We start from the raw sequence: 24,587 nt of genomic DNA on the forward strand, positions 1-24,587 counted from the left end.
CCTCAGCGCACCCGATGCCTGCTTTGCACTACCTGGTCACATGCAGCCATAGCAGTGGGGACAAGCACATGCAGCTGCAACCCTGCATGCCCTGTGCCAGCTCCAGGCTTGCCTGTTGGGACTGAGTGGCGGCAGCAGCAGCTGAGCAGAAGCTGCTGCTCAGCGCAGGGGAAAGTGGCCCCTCCCCATTGCTGCTGCTGGGCATTTTTTTGCTGCGGCTGCCTGGAGCCCACACCATGCTAGGTTGCAATGTGGCTGCTTCACCCCCACCTGTGAGCTGCCCTGCAGCTGCTCCACACTGTCACTGCTGTCACACTGGGCAGCCCAGAAGCAGCGGTGAAGGAGCTGCACCACACCCTAACATAGTGCGGGCTCCAGGTGGCCGCAGCAAAAACTGCCCAGAGGCAGCAAGTGGGAAGGAGCCACTTTCCCCTGCACCAAGCAGCAGTTTCTGCCCAGCTGCTGCTGCTCAGCCTCAGTGGGCAAGCCCGGAGCCAGCACAGGGCCCAGGCTCAGCAGCGGCAGCGCGGGACAAACTGCTGCTCAGCGTGGGGGAAAAGCAGCCCCTCCACCTCCCACTACCAGTGCTTCCTGGTGCAGCCACTCGGAGCCAATGCAGGGCTGCCCTGTGTCTGCTCTGTGCTGCCACCACTGCCCCACAGGGCAGCCCAGAGGCAGTGGTGATGCCAGAGGCAGCAGAGTACCAGCTCAGGGATCCAGCCTCGCTCCCAAATGCCCCAGGATCACACACTGGTGCCGGACTTGAGCAGGATCTCCGTATGAGATGCACGACAGCTCTGCACAGGCTCCAAGTGGCCAGACCAGGAAGTGCTGGCTGCTGGAGGAAGAGGGGTGCTTTCCCCCTATGCTGAGTGGCAGTTTGTCCCATGCTGCTGCTGCTCAGCCCAGATGGACAAGCGTAGGGTGTGTGGGGTCGGGGCTGTCTCCTGTCATCTTTGACAGGCAGCCAGGGGCAGATAAATATTAATTTTCTAAATTTTTTAGGGGCCCCGCCGGCTGGATAGAATCGTCTGGCAGGTCAGATTCAGCCTGCGGGTTGTATTTTGCCCACCCCTGATATAGCATGTAGCAGATTAGGAAGGAAGCAGGGAGAACGACAGGAGATAAGGCAGGGAGAAGAGAGCAGAGCAACAGATCAAACACAGAAGGGTTTGTAGCTGTACTTGGGGAAGATACAGGGCTTACCTTGTGGCATGCCTGCTAAAAAGGTTGGCCCCTTATTCTCCCAGGGGCAGGGGTGGCAAACCTACACCTACATGCTGCAGATGGTACAGGCAGATTGCATGTGCACTGCGGATGGCAGACTGGGGAGGGGAGAGGCAGCACAGTGGCAGATAGGGCGGGGAGCAGAAAAAAGAGCAACAGACTGGGCAGGGAGCAGAAATCAAAGCAGCAGGTCAAGCAGATAAAGTGGACCGGAGTGGCACTTGGTCAATATGTCAGGCTAATTTGTGGCACGGCTGCAAAAAAGGTTTTGGTCCCCCTAGGGCAACCCAGGGAACCCTGCCCGGGCAGTTCTGGGAGCTCTGGTTGGCTCTTTAAAGGATTCAATGAATTTTCTCTCTCTCCTTGTTCACTATTTGGTCTCAAACCCTAGCCCATCAGGAGACAGGGAGCCTTGCTATTCCTTAGATTGCAACCCCAGGGAGCAAGGAAGAACTCAGCCTGGTCCCAGCCAGCAGTGGAAGTGAGGGGGGCCTTGATGTTGAGACAGGAAAGCTTAAGGAGCTGCTGCTAGGAGATGTTATTTACTGCTCCACTCTGTCTCAGGATTTGCTGTCCGTGTCAGTGATTTTTGAGAATATGAATAAAAGGGAGTGATTGTGGCTCTTGAGGTGACCCTTTCACTCAGCCAGGCAAAACTTCTTACTGTAAAGACTGGAGCTCAGGCCTGTGTGGAGGTTGTGTGGAAGCTCTCTCGGGGAGCACATTAGGAGGTGGTCCCTCTGTAACATGGCCCTACTCGGCAGAGTATGGTGCCCTGCCACTGACCTCCACAGGGTGTCTGTGCTGTCTCTTCCCCTTCCAGAACTGAACTGGAAATCAGGAAAGTGCAGAGAGATGTGATGGAGGAATGGGATATGAACCCTTCCTTTTTCCCTTCATTCCAACAGGCTCTACTGAATACTCAGAACAAGCTGAGAACTTTAGTGCCCAATTTCACCTTCAACCTGGGCTTCTCTGGGAAATTCTACCACACAGGTAAGCTCTTAGCAGCTGCTTTGCATTCCCCTTTGTCTGTCGTGTCTCCAGGGATGGCTCCCCAGCAGTATATAGTAGGCTTTGGAAACAGTATATAGTAGGCTGTGGTTCTCAGTCAGGGTCTGTCTGATTAGGTCCATTTCTTCTAGCACTGATTCTCAACCAAGGTGCCATGGCACCCTGGGGTGCCACGAAATCCTTTCAAGGGTGCTACAGGGTGCTACACAATGTTAGTGCTTAAGTGTGCAAACAAGATTTACAAGATAAACAAGATTTCAAACAGGAATCCACAGTGTTAAAAGCTTTCTGACCTGGTCTGGCCTTTCTGAGTTCTTTGCAGCAGGTGATTTACTCTATTATTCTTCTGTAGTCAAAAGTGGAGCAAAAACTAAGAGCTGGCATTTTCCTAGGAGTGCTTTGAGTCTAAGGAGGTTGAGAACCACTGTGTTAGGATCTGCTGACCAAACATGGTGGGGCTGCCTCTAGCAGCATATTGCAGTGCTAGCAGGTCCATGGTTACCCTGTTTGTGTTTGTAACTAGCTAGAAATTTCATGTTAAATGTAGCATCTCTCTCCCTTTTGGTTTCCCCATCTTCTCCTCCCTGCAGGTACAAATGAGGAAGATGAAGGCGATGACATGCTGCTCCAACACCGGAAGGAGTTCTGGTGGTTCCCTCATATGTGGAGTCACATGCAGCCCCACCTCTTCCATAATGTCACCGTGCTGGCTGAGCAGATGAAGCTCAACAAGCAGTTTGCGCTGGTAAGAGGGGTGAGCCACCAGCTTGACCTCTCAGAACATTGGCCTTGGTTGAAAGATCCCAAAATGTTCCTTCTCTGGGGCACATATTGAGATCCTGCTCAAGTCTGGCACCAGTGTGTGATCCTGGGGCATTTGGGAGCTGAGGTTGGATCCCTCAGTTGGTGCTGTACTCCCACTCCTGGAAACATCATCCATTCAACTTGCAGGAAGTTTGCTTCCTGGCACCCATTCCAGAGCACAGGTCGTGACAGACTTGTGTGCTGGGGTTTTATATTCATTCTGGCTTTACAATCCAGTTCAAATGGCTGTAGACCCTGAATGTGAGGAAGCATTTTCTGCTCCATCTCAGTTGGCTCAATGAGATTTCTAAGGGAGTCACCTGATCAGCACCATTAGGATGTTTCAGGCAGAAACACATGGAGGTCTTTGACTTCCCAATGCAATGCTAGAGAGAATCTCTTTTCTGAGAAAAACAGGGAATCTCCCCTCTCTCCTTCCCCATTGTCAGGTAAAAGAGGAAGAAATGTGCAATGCTGGAGCTATGTCTGCTTGATGTTTCCAGCATAGGGTTAAGCATTGTGCGCACATTCCTTTGAAAGCAAGCATTTCTTCAGTGTGCACTGGCCCAGTTGGCTGTAATCCCCTTTGGAACGGGAGTCTGTTATTTCATGCCCATGTGACCTCTCAACCCCGCAAAGCTCCAGTGCTCCAGAAGTGACACAAACACAATTTTCTCTCTTTTTTCTGCATAACTACCAGGGCAGTCCCTTGCAAAGAGATTCAAAACAGACAGAGCGATGGGAATGACAGGTCTGTCACTCCATCGAGATGCTCTGGTTTCACTGTCAGCCACCAGGGCAAATCTGTCATTATTCCCATTATCACCAGAGCCTGTCAGTGGCATTAGAGCCATGAAATGCAGATATTTCCTTCTATTTTAATATATATTATTTGGCTCTGAGCCCCAGATCCACACCCTGCCTCGCACTTCCTGTCCGCTCTCCCAAGCATTACCCTCCCCTAGACAGATCCCAGCTGTTGTCTTCCTTGCTCTTCACATCTGTTAGGGGAAGCTTTGTCTTGCTGCTCTGGTGATTCTGTCCTGCGCTTTGTGGGATCAGGATTTGCCACAGCAGCAGCATTGGTGGCTGGGCCATTGTAGTCACTGGGACTGATATCAGGCTTCTAAATCAGTGCCGTTTGTCTGACCCCCATATATAAGATTCATTTTTAGCGGCTGTCCCAGTTTGCTGCACACCCTATTTGATGAATAAGCACCCTTTCCTGCCCATGTGCATAGATTTGTTGTGATGGAGGAGCATGTAGCACCCAAAACTTTCCATTTCAGTGAGATTCACTGGCAGTGTTATCCCTGGTTCCTTGCTGCATGTAGGCACTACTGCTAGCATGAGTCTCATCATGGCCAATAGGAGATTAAATAAATACAAAGTGATAATAATAGAAAAATAAGGCTGGAAGGGTACTCAGGACATCATCTAGTCCAGCCCCCTGATCATGACAGGATCATCCCTGTTTAAACCATTCCAGACAAGTGTTTTTTTAATGTGCTTTTAAAAGCTTGCAGTGATGGAGATCACAGCCTCTATAGGCAATCAGTTCCATTGCTGGACCACCCTCAGAGTGAGGGAATTCTTCCTAATATTCAATTTAAATTTTCCGTGTTGGAATTTAAACTTACTTCTCATCCTGTCCCCTGTGGCCACAGAGAATAGTTATATCCATCTTCCTTATCATATACACCCCTCAGATAATTAAAGACTTGTCAAATCTCCTCCGTCTTCTGTTGACTAGACTAACTCATCCCTTCCTACCTTTGTTCATAAGTCAGGTTACCCAGACTGCTAGTCATTTTTGTTGCTTTCTGTTAGAGCAGGAGTGTCAAACATTCAGCTCCTGGGCCAGATTCAGCCCACAGAACTGTATGGTTTGGTCCATGGGTCACTGGACTGACACTACGCCCCAGCCTAAAGCTCTTCATGCAGCGCACAGACAGGAACCAGCACTGTGCACCCTGCACACAGCACAGGGAGTCGGTCTGGGGCATACACTGCGTGGGTTGTGCTGCTGGACCAGCCCTGTGCACTGGCTGTGGGACCAGTCCTACCCAGGCTGTGCTGGAATCAGCATGCAGGGCTGCTCCAGTGGGATGCCACATGCAGCACATACCCCATACCAGCCCCCTATGCCACCTGCAGCACACACCATGCGGCACGCACCAGCCCTGGGGCTTGCTGTGCATGTGGCACATGGGGCCAGCTCATGGCATGCAGTGGTATGCAGGCAATTCAGGGCAGGAGCTGTATGCGGCACTTGTGCTGCCTCTGCCACCGGCAGCATGCACCTTGTACTGACCCCATGTGCCAAGTGCACAGGCACCCCAGGGCCAGCACATGCAACACTTGGGCTGGACTTGGCACCTCAGGCGCTACACAGGGGTCAATCCCAGCCTGGCTTGCAGAGTGACCCAACAACCTTCAGCCAGTCCCTGGGGCCAGATGAGCTTGACACCCTTGTGCTAGACTCTTCCCAATCTGTCTATGCCTCTCTCGCCAGATCTGAGCACCATGCTTCAGGTGAGGTTCCCCTCCATGCTGATAATGCTGTTCTGCCCACAGGAGCATGGGATCCCCACAGACTTGGGCTATGCTGTGGCCCCCCATCATTCTGGGGTTTATCCTGTCCACACACAGCTCTACGAGGCCTGGAAATCTATCTGGGGCATCCAGGTGACCAGCACTGAGGAGTATCCGCACCTGCGGCCTGCCCGGTACCGTCGAGGGTTCATCCACAATGGAATCATGGTGAGTGAGTTCCCCCCTGCAAGAGTGAAGGTCCTAAAAGACCCCTAGATTAGGCATGCTGGGAGCAGTCAGCTGAGGGGTGGTTTCTAAGTGACCAGCATGGGGAGCTCCTCGCAGTGTTCTGAATTCTGGACCATCCCAAACCCACAGATCACAAATGAAGGAGAACTTGGGTGAAAACCCAGTTGTTTGTTTCTTAGATCGAGTCAGCACTGAGCAGAGTCTATATGCTGTGAGCTGGTAGAATGAAGGCTCCTGAATGCCTGTGCGCTTCTAAAAATCCACATGAAAGAGTATGTAAAAGCTCTGTCTCTGCAGGAGCAAGCAGCAGGTTGTGCTTTTTGGACACAAGTGCTTTTCCTGAGGAGGAATGTCTGCAGCCAGCCCAATTCCAGCATCTGTCCTGAGCTGCCTTTCAGATGGGGCAGGTCAGCACCTGGGGGGTGCAACATGGAGAGCCAAGCGCAGCAGAGCTGTACTGCTATCTTGTTAATCCCCCTGTATCACTGTCTAGGGCTGGTCAAGCATGTGGCTAATTGGAATGTCCAAGTCCTCCAAACTGGTGATACTGGGTCCCATGCTGTCACCCTGTCATTCCACAGGGTACTGCCTTGATGCTCCTCAGGACTCAGTGCACATGCACACTCTGCTTCCTCTCTCACTTTCTCTCTCTGTGGCTCATCTAGGTGCTGCCTCGACAGACCTGTGGTCTTTTCACTCACACCATCTTCTACAATGAATATCCTGGTGGCTCTAAGGAATTGGACAAAAGCATTCGTGGTGGTGAACTCTTTCTGACAGTGCTCTTGAACCCAGTAAGTTCAGCAGTGGGGGACACCAGGACAGAGGATGAGAGAGGAAAAGGGATGAGTTCCCAGCCTGCTGCCTTTGCCCATGGCTTTGCCTGAAAGGGCTGGCACCTACTTGGTGCCCAGAGGGAGTCTGAGGTTAAAGCCCAGCGAGGAAATTCAGGTAGACTGCATAGCCTGAAAAAAAAAACCTGTACAGTCCTGGATGCATGGAGATTCTTGGCAAACTGTGTTGCACTGTCATCATCTCCTAGCAGTTTGTATCAAGTAGAAACTCAGCAAGCACAGCCTTCCCCAGGCATGCAGGGCAATATGTAAAGCAGCCAGACACTAGGTGGGTGTTAGCTTTGTGGGAGTTGTCACCAGCCTGATCCCTGAGCCAAGGGGAAGGTGTTTTTGGCTCCCTCTATTCTGTGCACATCTGGCTGGTCCCCAGGCATGGTAATGATGAGTCCTGCCTCAAAGAATCATCTCCTGAGCATTTGTTGCTACAGAACTTCCCCTCCCCCCAGCATTTTCACTTTTCATTTTGGACTTGCCTGAAACCATTATAGATGTTTCTCCTGTGATGCTCTGTCATCCCTGAGGCAATCTGGGCCTGACACAGCTGTTTCTCCTCCCCCACAGACCTTGCCCAGCTCCAGGAAACTACTGAGCAGGAGGCTCCCTTAAGCCGTCTTCAGCCTCTCTTCAGTCTCTGTTGTGGACTGAGGGGCTGGGGGCCTTTCCCACTTCCACCCAGCTAACGCTGGAGAACTGAGCTATGTGGCAGTGGGCTCAGGCTACCACAGAGGGGTTGGACTGATGCCAGTTGGAGCTCAGCACTGTTGGCAGCCCAGCCCCTCTGCTTATTACATTTACTTCTATTCTGTCCCTTCTCTTTCCTGCTGTGTAGTGCTGCTTTGGTGCTTGAGATGGTGCTAAATACTTAGGGTGCACTCTGGGTGCCTGAACTCAGCACACTATAACCATGACAAAGGACAGGAACCATGTTGTTGCATGTCAGTTTGTGACCACCCTAGTAGGGAATTTAACTGTTTGTGCAACCCATTGGTCAGTGTGTTGTGCTTTGTTTTGTGCGTCTCATCTGCAGAGGACGTGGGTTTGTTGCAGCCTGTGACTAAAAAGCTTGGGTCTTTAGTTCTGGCAGTAGGGCTTCAAGTTCTCTAGTTCTAGAGGTCCCTGGTTCAATTCCCTAGAGTCAGCCAAGATGGAGGCCATAACCTTTACACAAACTGCAACCAGCAAATCCACCCTATGCTTTTGGTTGTCACATCTGCTCTTATCAGTGGCTTTCAATTGAAAACAAAGTACAAACTGAACCCAAGAGGAAACTTGTGTTTGCATTATGTACCCACTGGTCAGAGGCATCACTCTGGACAAGTGGAGAGAACAGCACAGCTCCATGTTTCACTTGGAGGCTGGGATTTTCAGACCCCCTGGTTCTTTGCTAAAGCAGAATCCATCCCCTGCCTCCAAAAGCCCCACTTCTCTACAGCCAGGTCTTGAACACCCTCTGCAGAGACTGCTAGTGAAACTGACCTCTGCCCAAAGCAAGCTCTTTTAGACTCCGCTTTGCCTTTCTTCTGTGACTTGTGTTTGCACTTGCATTTCCTCTGGCCAGCTGAGTGTTTCTCCAGTGAACAGTGGAAAGCTTGCATGCTAAGGCCATCCTTGTTGATCCTGTTTACAGAGTGTCTCAATCCTCCCAGCCCCGGGCCCTGCACTCCTCTCCAGCCGATAAAGCTATCCATGGTCGATAGAAAGCTGGCCAGCCACCATCCCCTGGCAGTGATCCGTAGCAGGCTTGGGGCACAGGCTCTTTTCAGGGCTCTTTGGTGCTTCCAGCCTGCTGTAAGCGTGGGCACACATGCTGGAGTCTCCGGGTCTGTGTGTGTGATTAACTCTGCAGTGTAAACAGATGATGTTTGAACTTCTGACTAGTGAGTGAGCCCTAATGTCAGCCAGGAGAATAGCTGCTTATGTCTCAGTTTGCAGGCTGCCACGTGCCTCGGCTCTGTTTACCAGAAGCAGAGAGGGGGGATGTTTCTAAGTGCTTCTCACAGGCTCTTCTGTTCACGCCACATGCTAGGCAGGTCATTGCCATGCCCACAGATGTCTGTTTTATGTTCCAAAGACTCTTTAGCCCTCCCTTATTCTTTGAACGTTCAGCTTCTCTGCCCTTCCCTCCCAGCTCCCTGTCAGTGTTAAATACAGGAAATCAAGCCATGCTGAGAAAAAAGGGGGTCTACTCCCAGGCTAGTCAGGGGTCAATTAAGGGACAGGGTACAGCAGCAGGATTGCTCAAGACTATGTTGTCAAGACTAGTCATGGCCAGGCAGGTCAGGCCACCAAAGGTAATTTGAAACTTCCCTTCTTTGTGCTAGGGAGAGTCATCAAAAGGCCCTGCAATTCCCCTTGCTTGGGGCAAGGGTGTTCCCAGTATTGGTCTGTAGATTTTAATGGAGGGTCCTACGCATACTCTGTTGCATGTACCCAGGAGGCTCTTAGAGCGAGGGGATGGTGTGAGAGCCACCCTCCTCCAGCAGGCGCCATGTGCCAGTGGAGGGAAAGGGGGTCCACGTGCCTCACTCTGTGTGCTAGCTTCCCTGGTGGTGGAGGGAAGGGATTCCTAATGATGCCTTGACAGGGACTTCTACATCCCACATCCCACTCCTCACACCAGCACCTGCCAAATGAGGGCAAAAGTCTTGATATGAGCTGCACTCCAGCTGTTTGTCTGCCCAGCCCTGTGTGGGGTGGGAGGGTGGAGTGGGTGCCCTTCCCCTCCTCTTCCCTGCTGTTGACCTTGGCACAGCTATTGTCCTGTCCCTTTTGCACAAGGCTGCGCTGCACACAGTGTGAAAGACAGCTGCCACCTCCCATCCTGTGTTCAGAGGCAGATGGATGCGATGGATCTTCAGTTGCACTCCTGCATTTTTTTTCTTCCTGTTTGCTCTTCCTACCCCTCTGCAGTCCCTTGCCATGGCCTCTCTACCTATCTAGCTGGCCCCAGTGTCAGCATGTCTCACTGCCAGGAGGGAGTTCATGTTTGTAGGTTAGTGCTTTGCAGCTTGAGTGAGCAGAGCCCCAGAGAGGCTAAGGATCCAGTGCACAGAGGGAGGCAGGTGCCAGACTCCTACTCAGTGGAAATCAATGGGGATTGTAGGCTCCTAAGAACCATTTTGGCTCTGGTCCTAAGTGACTTCCCAAGGCCACACCAGATACCTGGCAGAGCAGAGCTGAACCAAGACATCTTGAGCACCAGTCTAGTGCCTTCACAGTGGAACTATCCTGCTCTTGGCCTGCTGCACCTCGCATGGAGCTGGTTTTTCAGCCAGGACAACCTCTACACAAGCAGGCTGGGGCCTGGCTGATCCCTAGCTGCACTCTGCTGTGTTCAGGGGTGTCCAGCTACTGCCAGGAGCAGCCAGGGAGGAAGTGTGCTGGGACAGCTGCCAGGACCTGGTCTCCTATGTTAATCCAGTTGGAATTGATTACAAAAGTCATTATGCTAGAAACAGGCCCAACTGCAGCTCTTCTTGGAGGTGAGGTATCCTCCCTTCACGTGTATTGAAGTATCTCCCTGAGTTGCTTCTCAGCAGCTGGCTCTGCTGTCCATCCTTCATGGGATTCAGCTTCAAGTTCCTCAGCAGTGGGTGTCCACATGACCATCAAGCCCCAAAGGCCTCTGAGAACCCTCTTGCTCCTGCACTCAGTTGCACCAAAGAGGCGCTAAATGGCTGCCTCCATCCTGTCTCTGGTTGTGCCACTGATCTTTCTCCCTTGAGGTATTTCTGTGCTTGACTGCACATGGCAGCATGGCAAGGCCTGAGCTGTGCAGTTCCCCGGGAACCCTCAGAGCCACACTAGATCCCAGCTGGCAGCACTTGCATCCACATGCTAAAATATTTAGAAGCAAACTGTCAGGGGAAGTGAATCTGCCTGTGAGGGGTGGCATCTGAACAAGGCAATTACCACTCACTGCAGGGTTGAGAACAAACAGCTTGTGCCAGCATTCAGGAGCAGAGTGAGCTGTGGGAGGGCTGTGCCTGCACGCAGGCCTTGGCCATGGCAGAAAGTCCAGCAGAGAGTCAGTCACACACCTCAAGACTCTGGGCCAGGCGTGGCACTGGCTCTCAGAGAGAGAGGGAAGAGGAAGGCTGTTACCTCAGGTGCATCATTCCTGTTTTAGAGGGTGATCCATCCCCCAGTTTTCCCTACATTTGTGATATTCACTTTCAACTGAATCAGACCTGCCCATAGAGACAGGCCCTGAGAAACTCCTGTCTGCCCTGGGCACTGGGATGGCAATCTGTGCCAGTGAGCTGGACAAAGAAAGCTGTGACTTCCAGGGGGACCACTCCAGGACTTCTGCTCCCAGTTTCTGATGAGCACACACTTTCAGAGCTTCTGATGACCAGCAGAGATTGCCTGCCTAAACAGCTCTAGACCCTCTGGTAACTAGGGTCAATACTTTATGCTTGAACACAACAATTGGTGCCTATGCCTGTGTCTTCCTGGGCAAGCAAAAATGTTTGCAAGAGGCACTTGTTAGAGGAACCCTTCCACAGCTTCCCCCTCTCACTAACAGCTCCTTGTGGGGGTTTGGCAGGGAACGCACTGTGCTGTACTGCAGGCTTTCTTCTTGGCATTTCCCAGAATTAGATACTACTTAGGGATGGGGGAGGAACTCCTGCCTTCTCTCCTGAGTTTCCATTGCTTTGGGCAGGTTGGGACAGGGGTGGATCTGTACTCCCTTTTCACTGGAGGACAGCCATCATCTATGAGAAATGCATCTACCTCAACTCAGATAGCCGTGTTGGCCCTGAGAAGGAAAGAACTTCATGCTTGGCCACAGGGAATTCTTACTTGTCACTTAAACCCTCACTGTCTTTCCCTGCCTGCAGATCAGCATCTTCATGACCCACCTGTCCAACTACGGGAATGACCGGCTGGGGCTGTACACCTTCGAGAGCTTGGTCAAGTTTGTACAGTGCTGGACCAACCTTCGCTTGCAGACTCTGCCCCCAATCCAGCTGGCCAAGAAGTACTTTGAGATCTTTCCCCAGGAAAAGAACCCACTGTGGCAGGTGAGGCAGGTTGGGATCTTTTTAGAAAGCATGTCCTACACTAAGTTAGGGCAGCACATGGGGAAGGAGAGATTTCCATAGTGATGCTACTCCAGCACACACAGCCGTGGAGTGAGAGGGGAGGGAGGCAAGGCTGCAGTGGGCTCTGTTCCTGGCATGAGCTGAAGGGACAAAGGAAGCTGTTAGAAGTTATTGGCCTAGCACATTCTGCAGCCACAGGGATAGCTGAGGGTCCCAGCATAGTTACAGCAAGCTAGCATGAAAGGTAAGCACATGGGGCAGGGCTGGTGCTGGAAAAGTTTGCAGACATATTAGCGTGATTAATCTGGAAGTAATTTCACACCACAGAATTCATGTTGGTTAAATAAAAACATGCTTATTCCATTTCATCCCAGCACAGCAGTTCTCTGCATGTTAATGAGCAGATAAAATTAACTGAAGGTGATAGAGTTGTCTGTCTGCCAGGACTTCACAGCTGCTGTGTTTTAACATCATGGTGTGGAAGGAAATGCTTCTCAGCCCAGCAGCAATAGTACTAGGTTGTGTAGGCTTGGGTGTATAGGGCAAGGACACCAGTAAAGCTTGCAAAAGGAGCTCAGACTCCTAACTCATGTAGGAGCTTTTGAAAGTGTTTTCCAGCATCTTTATTCATGTGTTGTTGGCGCTCAGTGAAGTAGTGATGTGACTGTGGAATATTTCCTATGTATTACACAAGTGTCCCTTGAGGGCCCTCTATATCCACTGCTCCTTTTGGCATCAGCTCCATCGGTAACACCAAATTTTGCTCACTATCCTGCAGAATCCCTGTGATGATAAGAGGCACAAGGACATCTGGTCCAAAGAGAAAACATGTGATCGGCTCCCCAAGTTCCTCATCGTTGGACCTCAAAAAACTGGTAATTTGAATAATCCATTAAAGATCAGTCCCAGGCAGTACCTGGCCTAGAGCTGAGACCTGGCCTAGTAGAGCTTCTACGGATATACATACCTTTATGAGTTAGAAGTGAGTAGAACTGTTTCAACTTGAACCATGAATAGGGTTAAAGATGGAGTAGTTTTGCTACAGTGGTATTCCTGTAGAATCAGTCAGAGGTAATATTTGCATTATAAGAGCTTGTATCAGTGTCATTTGATAGGGCTACGAGTGTTACCTATGTCTGTACTCAGAAGAGCATAGAAGAGGTAATGCTGGGTGCCCCCTTGGTGCCTTTCTTGTGCCCATCTGGGTTCTGATGAGGCCATCAATATCACGGGCACTCTCCTGGTCATTGCAGTTGTGAGCAGTGACCTGGCATGTAGTCCTTGAGCCAAGGAGCCAGTTCTACCCACTGACAAAGCCTCTTCAGTGAGAACAGTTTGAGAGCCCTGGCCTGTCTGTGCAGGGCACTTAAACAACAGATGCCAGTCAGTTGCGTAGAACAGGGGTCTCCACCCCACAGGAAGCAGTTCCCCCAGCCAAACTGTTGCCTCCCACCCATGTGCAGCTCTTCTGATCTGCCTGCAGCCTTGGCAGTGTGTATCCCACATGCTGGAGCAGTTCACCTTTCTGTGCTGGCTGGGGCTATCCTTAACCCAGCTAGGCCAGGCCACAGAGAGCTAGCAACTGACACCAACCTTCTTCATAACTCTCACCCACGCCCACAGCAGTCTGGACCCCTGCCCCTGTGCCAGCATTGACAATGCTTCATCCCACCCTAAGGTGATGTTTGGGCTGTGAAACAACACAGGCCAACTAGAATCAGGTTCAATAGCTGTGGAGACACGGTGCCATGGGTTTAATTCTGATTTGCAGCCTGGGTTCTTCCCCAGGCCGCCCTGTTGCCTAAAGCTGCATGCTTGAGATAACGCTGCGTGACCGTCTCCAGGGCTATTTTAACATGAATTACAGTATCTAACTCTGGGACTCCAAGCTCCGTCCAGCACACAGCTACGTGGGGGCTTTTTGCTGTATAGAAATACCCATATTTCCTAGTCCTCAGAACAATGCAGGGTCCATTAACCATCACTTCTTCTTGCAGGCACCACAGCTGTGCACTTCTTCTTGACCATGCACCCTGCTGTCACCAGTAATTTTCCCAGTCCATCCACCTTTGAAGAGATCCAGTTTTTCAATGGACCCAACTATCACAAAGGAATTGACTGGTCAGTGTATGAGCTGCTGCACTCCTGCAGTCATGTTCCCTTCCCAGTAACTCTGTGCTCCGTCCACCTCAACCTTTTGCGCTCCCATTTCTGCCCATTGGGGTTCATCTCAAGGTGCTCCACTCACATCCTTACAGGAAACTTCTCTCCATTTCTCTCCAGCCCCCACCCCACTGGGGGCATTGGGTCCTGGCAGTACATGTAGTCTGTAATCACATCTGCCCATAGCCCAACTTTGCCTAAATTTTTAAAGTTTGGCACCCTTTCCTTCAGGAAAATGGAACTACACCTGTCCCTCCAGCCCTGCCATGTGGTGTTAAGTGATCTGCTCACTGAGGGCACATTGGAGAGATCTCCATAATATGGGACACTTCCATTATGTGCTTTGATAAGCTACGGAATAGTTAGGAGTGTTCACATCCCAAGCATTAAAAGCATCTGAGCTTGCACCTGGGTGAAGTATGGGGCAGCTGACACCTGGGTGCTCTTCTGTAGGCACTTTATCAACTCAGGTAGATGCCATTGCATCACTTCCACATGGCCAGGGTGTGTGCGTGTGTCCATAAGGACCTTCAGTGGTGTGGGTAGGCTGGTGTAACAGTGAATGTCTCTATGTGGGGTTTATACCACTGACACTGTAGCAGTATCATTAAACTAGCACCTTTCCAATGCAGACCTCCCTCTGCAGGTCTGTCTTTACAGTAGAAGAAAAAAAAACCAGCACCATTGTGTCCAAACAGCATTAATTCATGCATGACTGCTGCGGACATATCTCACGGCTCCTTGGGCTACACTAAGCCAAGCTGCTCCATGAAATCTTCGCTGGTGAATTTTGGGAGAATTTGCCTGACCTTTTTGGTCACCTAGGAAATTTTGGGATGCCCTAGTGGCCCACTAGGAGAATCAGCTCACAGCCACACTGCCAAGTACAAAGGGCAGTTGTGTGAAGGTACTGGAGGACTATGACTAGCAGCACTTGAGTGAGGTTGGCCTGCCTCCAGGCTGCAGAGGGGTTATGTTGGCACCTAACAAGTTGTCCTCACGTGGGTTTTTTAGCCTATGTCATGGCCCCCCCATGAGCCAGGCAGCTCGTTAAAAAGCACTGCTGTGCTCAAGTTCAGGGGGTTTGTGCCTAGATAGGCCTTTAAGGTCTAAGAACCTCACAGCCTTTGTTGCAGTAGCTTTCCTGTGAGGTGGGCCCCTACTATTATCCCCACTACACAGAGGTTAAGTAACTTACTCAGGATCAGACAGGAAGTCCACAGCAGTACAGGAATCTGAATCCGATTTTCTTAAGTCCCAGGTGAGTGTGAAACTCGTGGAGTATCCTTCACTTCTTACAGGGTTTTCTTTGAAACTCCAGGAGCAAGTGTCTTACTTGGAACCTCCAGCTACTCCTGTCCACCACCCAAGAGGGTGTGCCCCACATGTAAGAAAATGCTGCTTTAGACCTTTATGTTCCCCACCTGATGTCAGGACCCAGATGCTGTTGGCAGTGCCCCCATTCCAAGTCAGCCCCTCTCTGACTCCATGTGCCCGTTCACACCAAGCTCCTGTGTAGCTGGTGCTGGTGTTGGGAGTGCCAGGTACAGCGTGGAGGCCTGAGGAGGCGAATGGGCCACATACTTGTTTCCTGCTGGTCATCCTCCCCCTCACCCCATTCCATCTCATTCTCCTTGTTGGCTTTGTTTGGCAGGTACATGGAATTCTTTCCCATCCCCTCCAATGCCAGCACAGACTTCATGTTTGAGAAAAGTGCCAACTACTTTGACACAGAGGTGGTACCAAAGCGTGGCGCAGCCCTGCTCCCACGAGCCAAAATCATCTCTGTCCTGATCAACCCCGCCGACCGAGCCTACTCCTGGTACCAGGTACCTCCCCTCTGCTGGGCTGGGCTGCACATGTGTTCTAGTTGGGGAAAGGGAGTACACTGATTTCTGCAAGGAGGGAGGGCCAAATTGGTCCTAATTTTGAACAGCAGAGAGTTTGATGTTTACCAGGGACTTGGTGTGTCTGTGCTAGGAGCCAGTTGGGTGTGTAGTGATGTGTTTGTTCAGGGAAAGTCAGAATCCCTGAATGTCCCTGTCTCCTAACCATGTGCATGTGTTCCCCAGCACCAGCGTGCTCACAACGACCCTGTGGCACTCAACTACACCTTCTACCAAGTGATCTCTGCGAAAGCCCAGGCCCTTCAGGAGCTGCGTAACCTGCAGAACCGATGCCTGCTCCCTGGATGGTACTCGACACACCTAGAGCGCTGGCTGACATACTATCCCCCAGGGCAGGTATGAGTGGTACCACCTGTAGCAAAAGGGTGGCTGGGGTCAGTGAATGGTGTTGCATGGATACCAGCCACTCTCAGGAGTGACAGAAGGCCCTTGTGCCAAAGGGGAGGAGGGCAAGAAAGTGGCCTGTCTTCTTGGAGCCCAGCACGGTGACAGCAGAGCCAAGGGCTATGCAGTCCCTCTCATTCTGCTTTCACTTCACCTCATGGCTTAGTCCGCTGCTTCCTGCCCTCCCATGTGACTTGATAAGGGTTGAGCTTGGATACTTTATCATATCCTGCCCCCACACATTTCAGAATTTCAGCTGGGATCCAGCATCTACAGGCAGCAGAGTCAGCATCAGTGTCTAGAGCAGCGTGTCAAGCTCCACAGGCCAGATGAATGGCGCAGGGCTGGTCCACTGGCCAGATCAGGCCCATGGATCTACTCCCCATGCCTCTGCCTGCATGCCTGATTCATTGTAAGCAGCAACTGCCCAAGCTGGTCCAGGGCACCAGCTCCAGTAAGCACTGAAGCCCAGGACTGGCCCTGGCAAGCAATACAGCCTGAGACCTGGCCCTGCCAGGCTGCCCTGCTGGACCAGTCCCAGACTGTACCACCCATGCCATTCATTGGGTTTGGGTCCTGGGCTGTGCCTCCTGCACCATCCAGAGGCATAGGCAGCAAGCAGCATAGGCAGTGCAGCCTGAAACTGACCACAGTAAGTGCCACAGGTGGCCCATGTCTTGGACACTGCATGGGGAGGAGGGCAGTCTAGCATAGCAAAAGGAGCAGCACCAGGGCTCCAAGGATCATGTTTGACACTCCTGGTGTAGGTGGCTGAGAGCACCCCTGTAGTGCTGCACTCTGTGGAGACCTACAAAGGACTCATGTCCAGCAGTAGCAAGGCAGTGTGCATCCCCAGGATCCAGGGGTCATGCAGCTACCTGCCATGCTTTGCAGGGCTCTAAAGGGAGGCCTTGGGATCTGCTGCTTGTCATGGTTGCTCCTAGCTTCAAGTAACTCTGGTCAGGGTGCATTTTACTGCTAAGGAGTCTGGTGTCCCCAGCCCCTGCTAGCAAGCAAGCATTCTGTTTATCAATTTCCTGAAGATAATTAACATGAAATGCAGATCATTTCAATCCATGAAGCCACCTTCATTAGGACAAGAGGTTTAACTCTCCTGTGTGCTCAAGTCAGGGACTATCTTAGCAACCTGAGTTTTCTGCTCACCATACATTTTGATTGCCCAGGCTCAGCCTCTGTTGACAAAGTTATTCTTGGGGAGCTTACACTCCCACAGCCTCCTGTCAGGCACCTTTGGCCCTTGTTCTCTGCAGAAGCAATAACTGACTCTAGCTGGTGGATCTGTTCTCTCTTGCACACAGCCCTGCCATAGAACAGGAGGAGAGAGTGCAGGAAAGCAGAGCTCTGTGTTCGCTGTTAGAGCAGAACCAGTGCCTCCTGCCCTATGTGGGCAGCAGGATGCAACTCTGACAAGAGCAAACCAATCATGGTGCAGCCACGGAGAGCAAGAGCAGCTGATGTCAGCTCTGCCCAGGCAGCATGTGGTGCAGCTAGAGGTCAGCAGGTTACATCCCTTCCTCCACACCCTGGATGTACAACTGGGAACTCTGCTAGAAATTATAGATTAACTATGCCCCCCCCACCATTAGCTTAAAAGTGGCAGCAGCAGCTACAGGAAGCCAGAGTGCACTTGCTTCTATGTTCAGAACTGGGGGCATCAGCAGGGATCCACATCAATCTGAAGTATGTCATCACATGGCTGAGCATGCATCTGTCTCATTTAATAGCTGGCCAGTTAGTACCAATGAAACAGGAGGGAGAGAGAGAGATCCCTTTAGCAGTATTATCTAGTGACAAGACTTTAAAATAATGGCAGGAAGGATGAATCAGAAACAGCTGTTAATTACACTGAAAACTTTTCAGCTGAGCTCATCACAAAAACTTAAAGTGCTCTGAAAAGGTGTAACTAGGGAGCTCTTCTGATCATGGCAAAGTCTGCTGGTTAGAATAAGACTCCGTGGACATGACGTCACCACAGAGTTGCATACTAAGATCAGCATCCAGGTTGGCCTAACCCAGCTTTGAGCAGCCACACTATAGAGCCTACCTGGGGTCAGGTGACCCAGCAAGATGACGGTCCAGTCTGCTCTTGAAGATTTCCAGGGACTGCACCACCTCTGGAGGGAGCTTATTCCACAGTCTGGACACCCTAGTTTTGAAGTAGGCAGACAAGGTTCTTTGGGTGAATCTGATATCTTTTATTAGACCAACTTAAATGGTTAGAAAACAATTATTAAGCAAGCTTTCCAATTCAAAAACCCTTCGCCAAGCTAAGGAAGTTTCTGCAGCTGGTGCGTGCTCTTCCTGGATGGAATCTGCCTATGTCCTTAGACCAACACAGCTACAACCTACACCCCTGTAGTTTTGAAGTAGTTTTTCCTAATGTTGAGCCTGAAACAGTCTTCCAGGAGTTTGTGACCATTACTCCTAGTTTTCCCCTGGGGTGCCCTGGTGAACAGTTGTTCGCTGAGCCCTTGATGTATTCCCCTGATGTAGTGGTAAGCTGCTACCAAGTCCCCTCTCAGCTTTCTCTTTTTGCTCAAGCCACTGCAGCCTGCCTGGAACTTCACTTAGGTTTGTCACTAAGATGTCTGGAGGTGCATCCTATGCTGCTTTTGCATGACTTAGTGAACTGTGAGCAAGCTTGGCTGTTCTTCTGGGTGCACAAGAGGAATTATGGGAAGGAACAGGAGAACTGTCAGTAGATGTATGCTTCAGCCTGCCTCCTCACTGTAAATGGAGTGGTTTAACTAGACTGAATGAAAACAGCATTCTGGTTTCAGCCTATACTCCCAAGCAGTCAGCTCACATGGGTTTGGCAGTAAGAGGGTTTTGTTGGGGCGATGGAAAAGGGGTTATAAGAGCTTGTCAGCAGGATTCATTTAAGAAAACCAGTTTTTAGGAGGAAGAATTCTGCATTGCAAAAAGGCACCAAAAATACTATAACAATGCAGTGACTTTATAATATATATATTTCCCTGTCACTCTTTCTTACTGGGCTTTGTTTTAGTAAACTTAATTGCATAGGAAAAGACTCTACAAATTGTTCAAGGGTATTTAAACTGGTTGGTGTCTGGAAATCTGCCACAGAGAGGCCATGTCATCCCCCACCCCCTCTAAACACCGCTTCCTCACTTCCACTCCAATATGCCAGTCCGAGACCAGGACAAAAAAAGGAGCCTTTCCATTCTGAGGTTGAGAGAAGGAGCTGCTAAGCAGATCTGAAGAGATGAATTGCCTCAGTCCAGTATGCCTGGTGTACCATCTGTGGCCAGCAGCTTCTAGCATAGGGGCAGGCAATTATTTTGGGGGGAGGGCCGCTTACCAAGTTTTGGCAAGCTGTTGCAGGCCGCATGGGTAGCCTCATCCCTTGACAGGTGCCTTACACCCTGGGTCCTATCTTATGACTGGAAGTTCCACCCCCTAACCCCTGACCTTTGCCACCAAAAGTCCCTCCCCTTGCCCCTGGAAGTACTTCACTTAACAAAGGCTTTTGCCATCTCAGAATCAGGAAAAAAACAAATTTATAGTCTAAAAAGCAAACATCTAAAACATTCATTAATTTGATTTCAAAAAATATTTTTGTCCTGATTTATAGGTGTTTGTGTAGTGTACACAGAGGTGACTGCACAATAGCTTAAATGAAGTCTAACTCTTGTATATTATTGGGGGAGGGTGTGGGTGGTGTAGCTAGGGGTGAGGGAGCATGTGTATGGGTGTGGATATGAGGGGTGTGGGTGGGTATGGGGTTTGTGGGGAGAAAGGGTGGCTGAGGTATGTGAGGGGGTGTGGGTGTGGCAGTCTGCAAGTATGGCAGTGCGAGGGGGGTGTGGGTACATGTGTATGGTGGGGTGTGCAAGTGGGACTCATCCTATGAACATACACCCCCACACTCTGTCCCTCCCTCCCTGCACCTCCCCCCCCACTCCTGGCCCTGGGCTACCAGCACAGGCCCCACACTCCTGCTTGCTGCTACTCACCCTCGTCTGTAGCTGCCATTTCCCCCAGGGCTTCTTATCTGAATTTCCCTCTGGCGCAGGGAGGCGGGAACAGCCCCAGGGGCCCAGGCCAGAAGCCTCTGTTAGGCATGAGGCTTCTGGTTGGCGGGGTGTCAGGCAGGCCTTGCTGCTGGGCTACAGGGTCCTGCCACCGGCTTCCCCTGGATCCTACTGCTCCTAGCTCCTGTAATCTTTGACAGGCAGCCAGGAACATAAATATTAATTTTCTAAATTTTTAGGGGTTCTGCAGGCCAGCTAGAATGGCCTGGTGGGCTGGATTTTGCCCACCCCTGTTCTAGCAGCTTACATGACCTTAGGCCTCAGCTCCCCAGAGCTTGCCCCCAAGTTATTCCCTGCGAGCAATTTCCAATTAAATATAGCTTCTTGTGACAAGAAGCCAGTGTTTGTCAGCCTTGCTCAGAGGAGGAAAAGGAATTGTAACACTGTGGAGAGCAGCATGTTAAAAAAAAAGAAAGAAGAAGCAACAGGCTCTTGAGCCAAGGTCTGCAATTGTTCTAGGCATCTGATTGCACAGCGCTCCTTCACGAAAGCCCAACCCCAGAGACGCTCCTTCTCTGGGTGCATGACAGAAACTGACAGACCCAGGAAGCTCATGGAGGGTCTCCTTTCAGATTCTGATTGTGGATGGCCAGGAGCTCCGGCACAACCCTGCCTCCATCATGGACAGCATCCAGAAGTTCTTGGGGGTGATACCACTCTTCAACTACACCCAGGCTCTCAAGTAAGGATGCTTCAGTATGCACATGACATTGCTAATAGTTACGGGCAAGGCACAGCATTGGAAGCTTGACCATGACTGCCCTTCGGGGGAGAAGGGCTGTAACCAGCTGTCTGAAGGTTCTGCAGAGGGTTGCAGTTTACACCAACGGCTAAGGGTGTAACAGTTCTAAGGCAGCCTCCCCATGCTCCTCAGTTGCAGACACCCTGACAGAGCGATTAAACCCTTGACTCCAAAACCAGATGGAAACCGTGGCCAGTCTGGGCCCTTCTGGTTACGTCACTTCTCAAGAGCTAGAAATGGGCCGAGTGGGTACTGGGGAGGGAGGTCTCACTCTTCTTAGGAGCTGTACCACCCCAGTTTGACTCTCTGGGTATGTGCCTGTGGGCCAGAATAGACCATAGGATGCATGCTGGAGTACAGGTGCCTCTCATGCTGCCCTAGAAGCCTCCCTCCCTAAGTCAGCCTCTCCAAGCCCTGTTGCTGGGTGGTAAGTAATTCCTCATTCAGGACCTTGTTATCACAGTAGCTGCTGGGGGACAGGATATTTTTCCCTGTGCTGGTTTAAAACCACGAGGCTGAGGTTTTGAGCACAATAGGGTGGTAGTCTAACTCCAATACAGAGCAGGATTTATTTTTTTGACACTAGCTCCTACAGAACTTGCATAGCCAGCAAACAACAGAAGTGTTTGTTTGGGTGTAATGGCAGAAGGAAAATAGTCTTGAAAACCAACCCATTGTTGCAGCATTTTACACAAATGCTGTAACATTTACTTGGGCCCACAGCATGCCCATCTAATTAACCTTTTTTTTCCCTTCATTGTCAACACTGAAAAAAAGTGCTCAAAAGAAGCAAACAGCACAGCATGAAACATCAGCGTTTAAAAATCCTGAACAGGGACTCAGCTAAGGAAAAGGAAGACATTCATGTACTCCTTGATTTTTAACATAAATGTCTTTTTCAGGTTTGATGAGGCAAAAGGCTTTTGGTGCCAGGTACTGGAGGGAGGGAAGACAAAATGCCTGGGAAAGAGTAAAGGAAGGAAATATCCCGATATGGATTCCTCGGTGAGTAGCCTGCTCAAGCAAAAACTGTGATGGCCAAAGATCAGTGGGGAGACTGCATGGTCAGGCCTGAATGCAAGTGCCTTCCTTCTTCCTAGGGGATGTTGTTGCTGAATCAGCAGCAGGGAACAACAGTGGACAGGGACCTCTGCATTAGAGGAATGTGTTGTTGAGGGCAGGACTTTATTTAACCTTCACTAACACTGTCTACCTTCTCCATGCAGTCACGGCTGTTCCTACGAGACTTCTACCGGGAGCACAACATTGAGTTATCCAAGCTGATGAACAGACTCGGGCAGCCCCTTCCGACATGGCTCCGGGAAGAAGTGCAGAACTCCAGCTGGAGCTGAGCCTGGCTGGCAGCCATATAGTGCTGTCACTCCCACCAGAGTGGAAATACCTTACACTGCCATCTCTTGTCACTCAAAAAAAAAAAAAATACTGGACAAAAGGGCAGGAGCAGGGAATGTGTGCAGAGCCCCTCCTCCTGTCCCGGCAAGGGCTGCTCCCTCTGTCCCTGTCACCCACCAAGACGCAGAGGATGTGGCACACAGTGCAAATTGGGCCCTTAAGTATTAATGGTTTGTCACATAGCTTTGTGCAAGATGAATGCAGAGCAAATGCAATCACTCCCAGTTCAGCACCTGCCTCACCCCTTCCCCAGCAGAGAGACACCACAGACCTCTGGTGGGTTTCACCCCCTCCTCCAAACAAGCAGGCTGGGTAGGGGGGTGTGGAAAAAGGAGAATGGTAGCCCTCTGTATTCAGCCCATTATGTGCAGAGCACCCAAAGCACAGTGGCTAAAGTGTTAAAACCTTACTCCAGTAACACTACCAAAACAGACTTGGCATGAGGAGCCTGTGCTTTGGCTGGTGGGTGGCAAGGCGGGGCTGTGACAGAGCCAAGTGGAGGTGTAGGTCAGTGTAGTACAGGCAAGGAGAGGCATGGGTCCTGCTTTCTCTGTGTGTTGGAGGTTGGTGCCACTTATACTGTGTGGCACCTCAGAATTGCACCCAGTAGTCTGGGCCTGCTCTGGTGGTATGAAAATTGCCTTTCCCTGCCTGCAGCCTTGCTGTCATGATCCTGTGTCCAGTGAGTAAAGTTACAGGGTCATGGGAGATGAGGCAGAGATTTGCACAAGTTGCCATAAGTAAACCACTTGTTTTAAGGCAGAAATGAGAATGCGTGCGCTCTCTTGCTCATACTCGCACAACTCTGTGTGGGTGACTGGCCTTTGCCTGCTGAAGCTCCTAAATGTGGTTTGTGGCCCAGTATAACCAAACAGAGCTCCTTCAGGTCTGCCTCCCCTCCAGTGCTGTGCAGTACCATCTTTGGTGGGGAAATCAACAGACCTGGGCTTCACCAGCCTACATTAAACGAAAAAGGATCCAAATGAAGGCAAGGGCAGAAGGTGAAGACTTAAGCCTTTTCCAGACCACAGTTAGTCAAGTGGACAGGATCTTAGTTTCGCCTGTCCCTTCCCCAGGACCATAGCCCCTAAATATTTTTTTGCTCAAAAGCAGCATAGAGTCAACTTTGGCATGAAGCTCATCTGAGGGAGAGGGGTCTACTCTAAGAGACAGGATAGGGCCTGATCCTTGTACTTCAAAAAAGGAAGAAGCCTGAACCACATGGAAGTCCTCACTGCATTTGAGAGGCAGGCTGTATAAGGACAGCAAATACCAGGTCACCTATGCCATGGGGTTTTGTCTTACTCTGATCAGGCACTCTAGAGCAGCAAGGTACTGAGTCACTTCTGGAAGAGTTGCTGCTTCATTTTGCTGTTACGTAAGTTTTCTTTGGCTGAGCCACGGGCACTTCCCATGCATAAGGGGAGCCTCTGGAGGCAGCAAGTTCTCTCTCCAACCCCCACAGCATTATGCATACAGGAGAGAAAGTGGGGGAATGCTGCTTCCTCAGAAGACAGGAGCAGCTCCCCGAGCGCTTTCTGGCCAGGAACACAAATAACTTATGGCAATTTCTGCAACTGTCGTGATTTTTCCCCCCTCCCCATCAGGGAAGAGAAGCTGTTTCAACTAAGCTTTTTCATTGAGCCCTAGGTATTGTGTATTTTTAAATGGTGCATTTACCATTGTATGTAAATGTATATAACATGCAATATAGTATTTTATTCTATGTGCCCTGGGGAAGGGTAAACCTTGTGCAGGTCAGAAAAAAGAAAGAGGAACAAAACCCATTCTCAACCTTGTTAAAGGCCAGAAGAGACGAGTTGAGGAGAGCCCCACTTCCTGCACTGGATTCATGTATAATGTCATTCACATTGAATGATGATGATAATGGAGAAATTCTTGGCTCTCGCAGCTGAGCACAAGTGACTGAATAAAGGCTAGAAGTAGCAATAAATGTACTACTTATTTTTTGTTGGGCTGTGCTAGTCTGCCATGTTATCTTCTGCCCGTGGTTGCTCACACAGCAAAAGCCACCCTTCCCCTCAGGGTGTGCAGTGACAGCTGCTAGCCCCAAGGCTGTGGCAAGCAGCAGCTCCATGCCACAGAGCTGTACATTGTACAACAGACTGAGAAGGCACCGTCCTCCCCTCTTCCTAGGTCTGCATGGTAAA

The 24,587-nt window shown here is 50.7% G+C and overlaps 1 protein-coding gene across 5 annotated transcripts in view; it reads left to right on the forward strand.

The window, feature by feature from the left end:
* NDST2 (N-deacetylase and N-sulfotransferase 2) overlaps positions 1-23,358 on the forward strand; it is a 234,458-nt gene extending 211,100 nt beyond the window's left edge. For 4 of the 5 annotated variants that reach the window (XM_019502410.1, XM_019502412.1, XM_019502411.1 and 1 more), the window contains 12 exons: positions 2,136-2,223; positions 2,832-2,986; positions 5,623-5,808; positions 6,495-6,623; positions 11,528-11,710; positions 12,510-12,606; positions 13,729-13,852; positions 15,549-15,723; positions 15,967-16,137; positions 20,834-20,943; positions 21,906-22,008; positions 22,230-23,358. In XM_019502410.1, the coding sequence (XP_019357955.1) occupies positions 2,136-2,223; positions 2,832-2,986; positions 5,623-5,808; positions 6,495-6,623; positions 11,528-11,710; positions 12,510-12,606; positions 13,729-13,852; positions 15,549-15,723; positions 15,967-16,137; positions 20,834-20,943; positions 21,906-22,008; positions 22,230-22,355 (1,647 nt within the window). In that variant the 3' untranslated portion in view covers positions 22,356-23,358. The other variant, XM_019502414.1, reaches the window with a different exon arrangement.
* The last annotated feature ends 1,229 nt before the right edge of the window (positions 23,359-24,587 follow it).

The sequence above is a fragment of the Gavialis gangeticus genome, unplaced genomic scaffold, assembly GCF_001723915.1.
Source record: "Gavialis gangeticus isolate Ggan-Ray unplaced genomic scaffold, GavGan_comp1, whole genome shotgun sequence".
NCBI lineage: Eukaryota > Metazoa > Chordata > Crocodylia > Gavialidae > Gavialis > Gavialis gangeticus.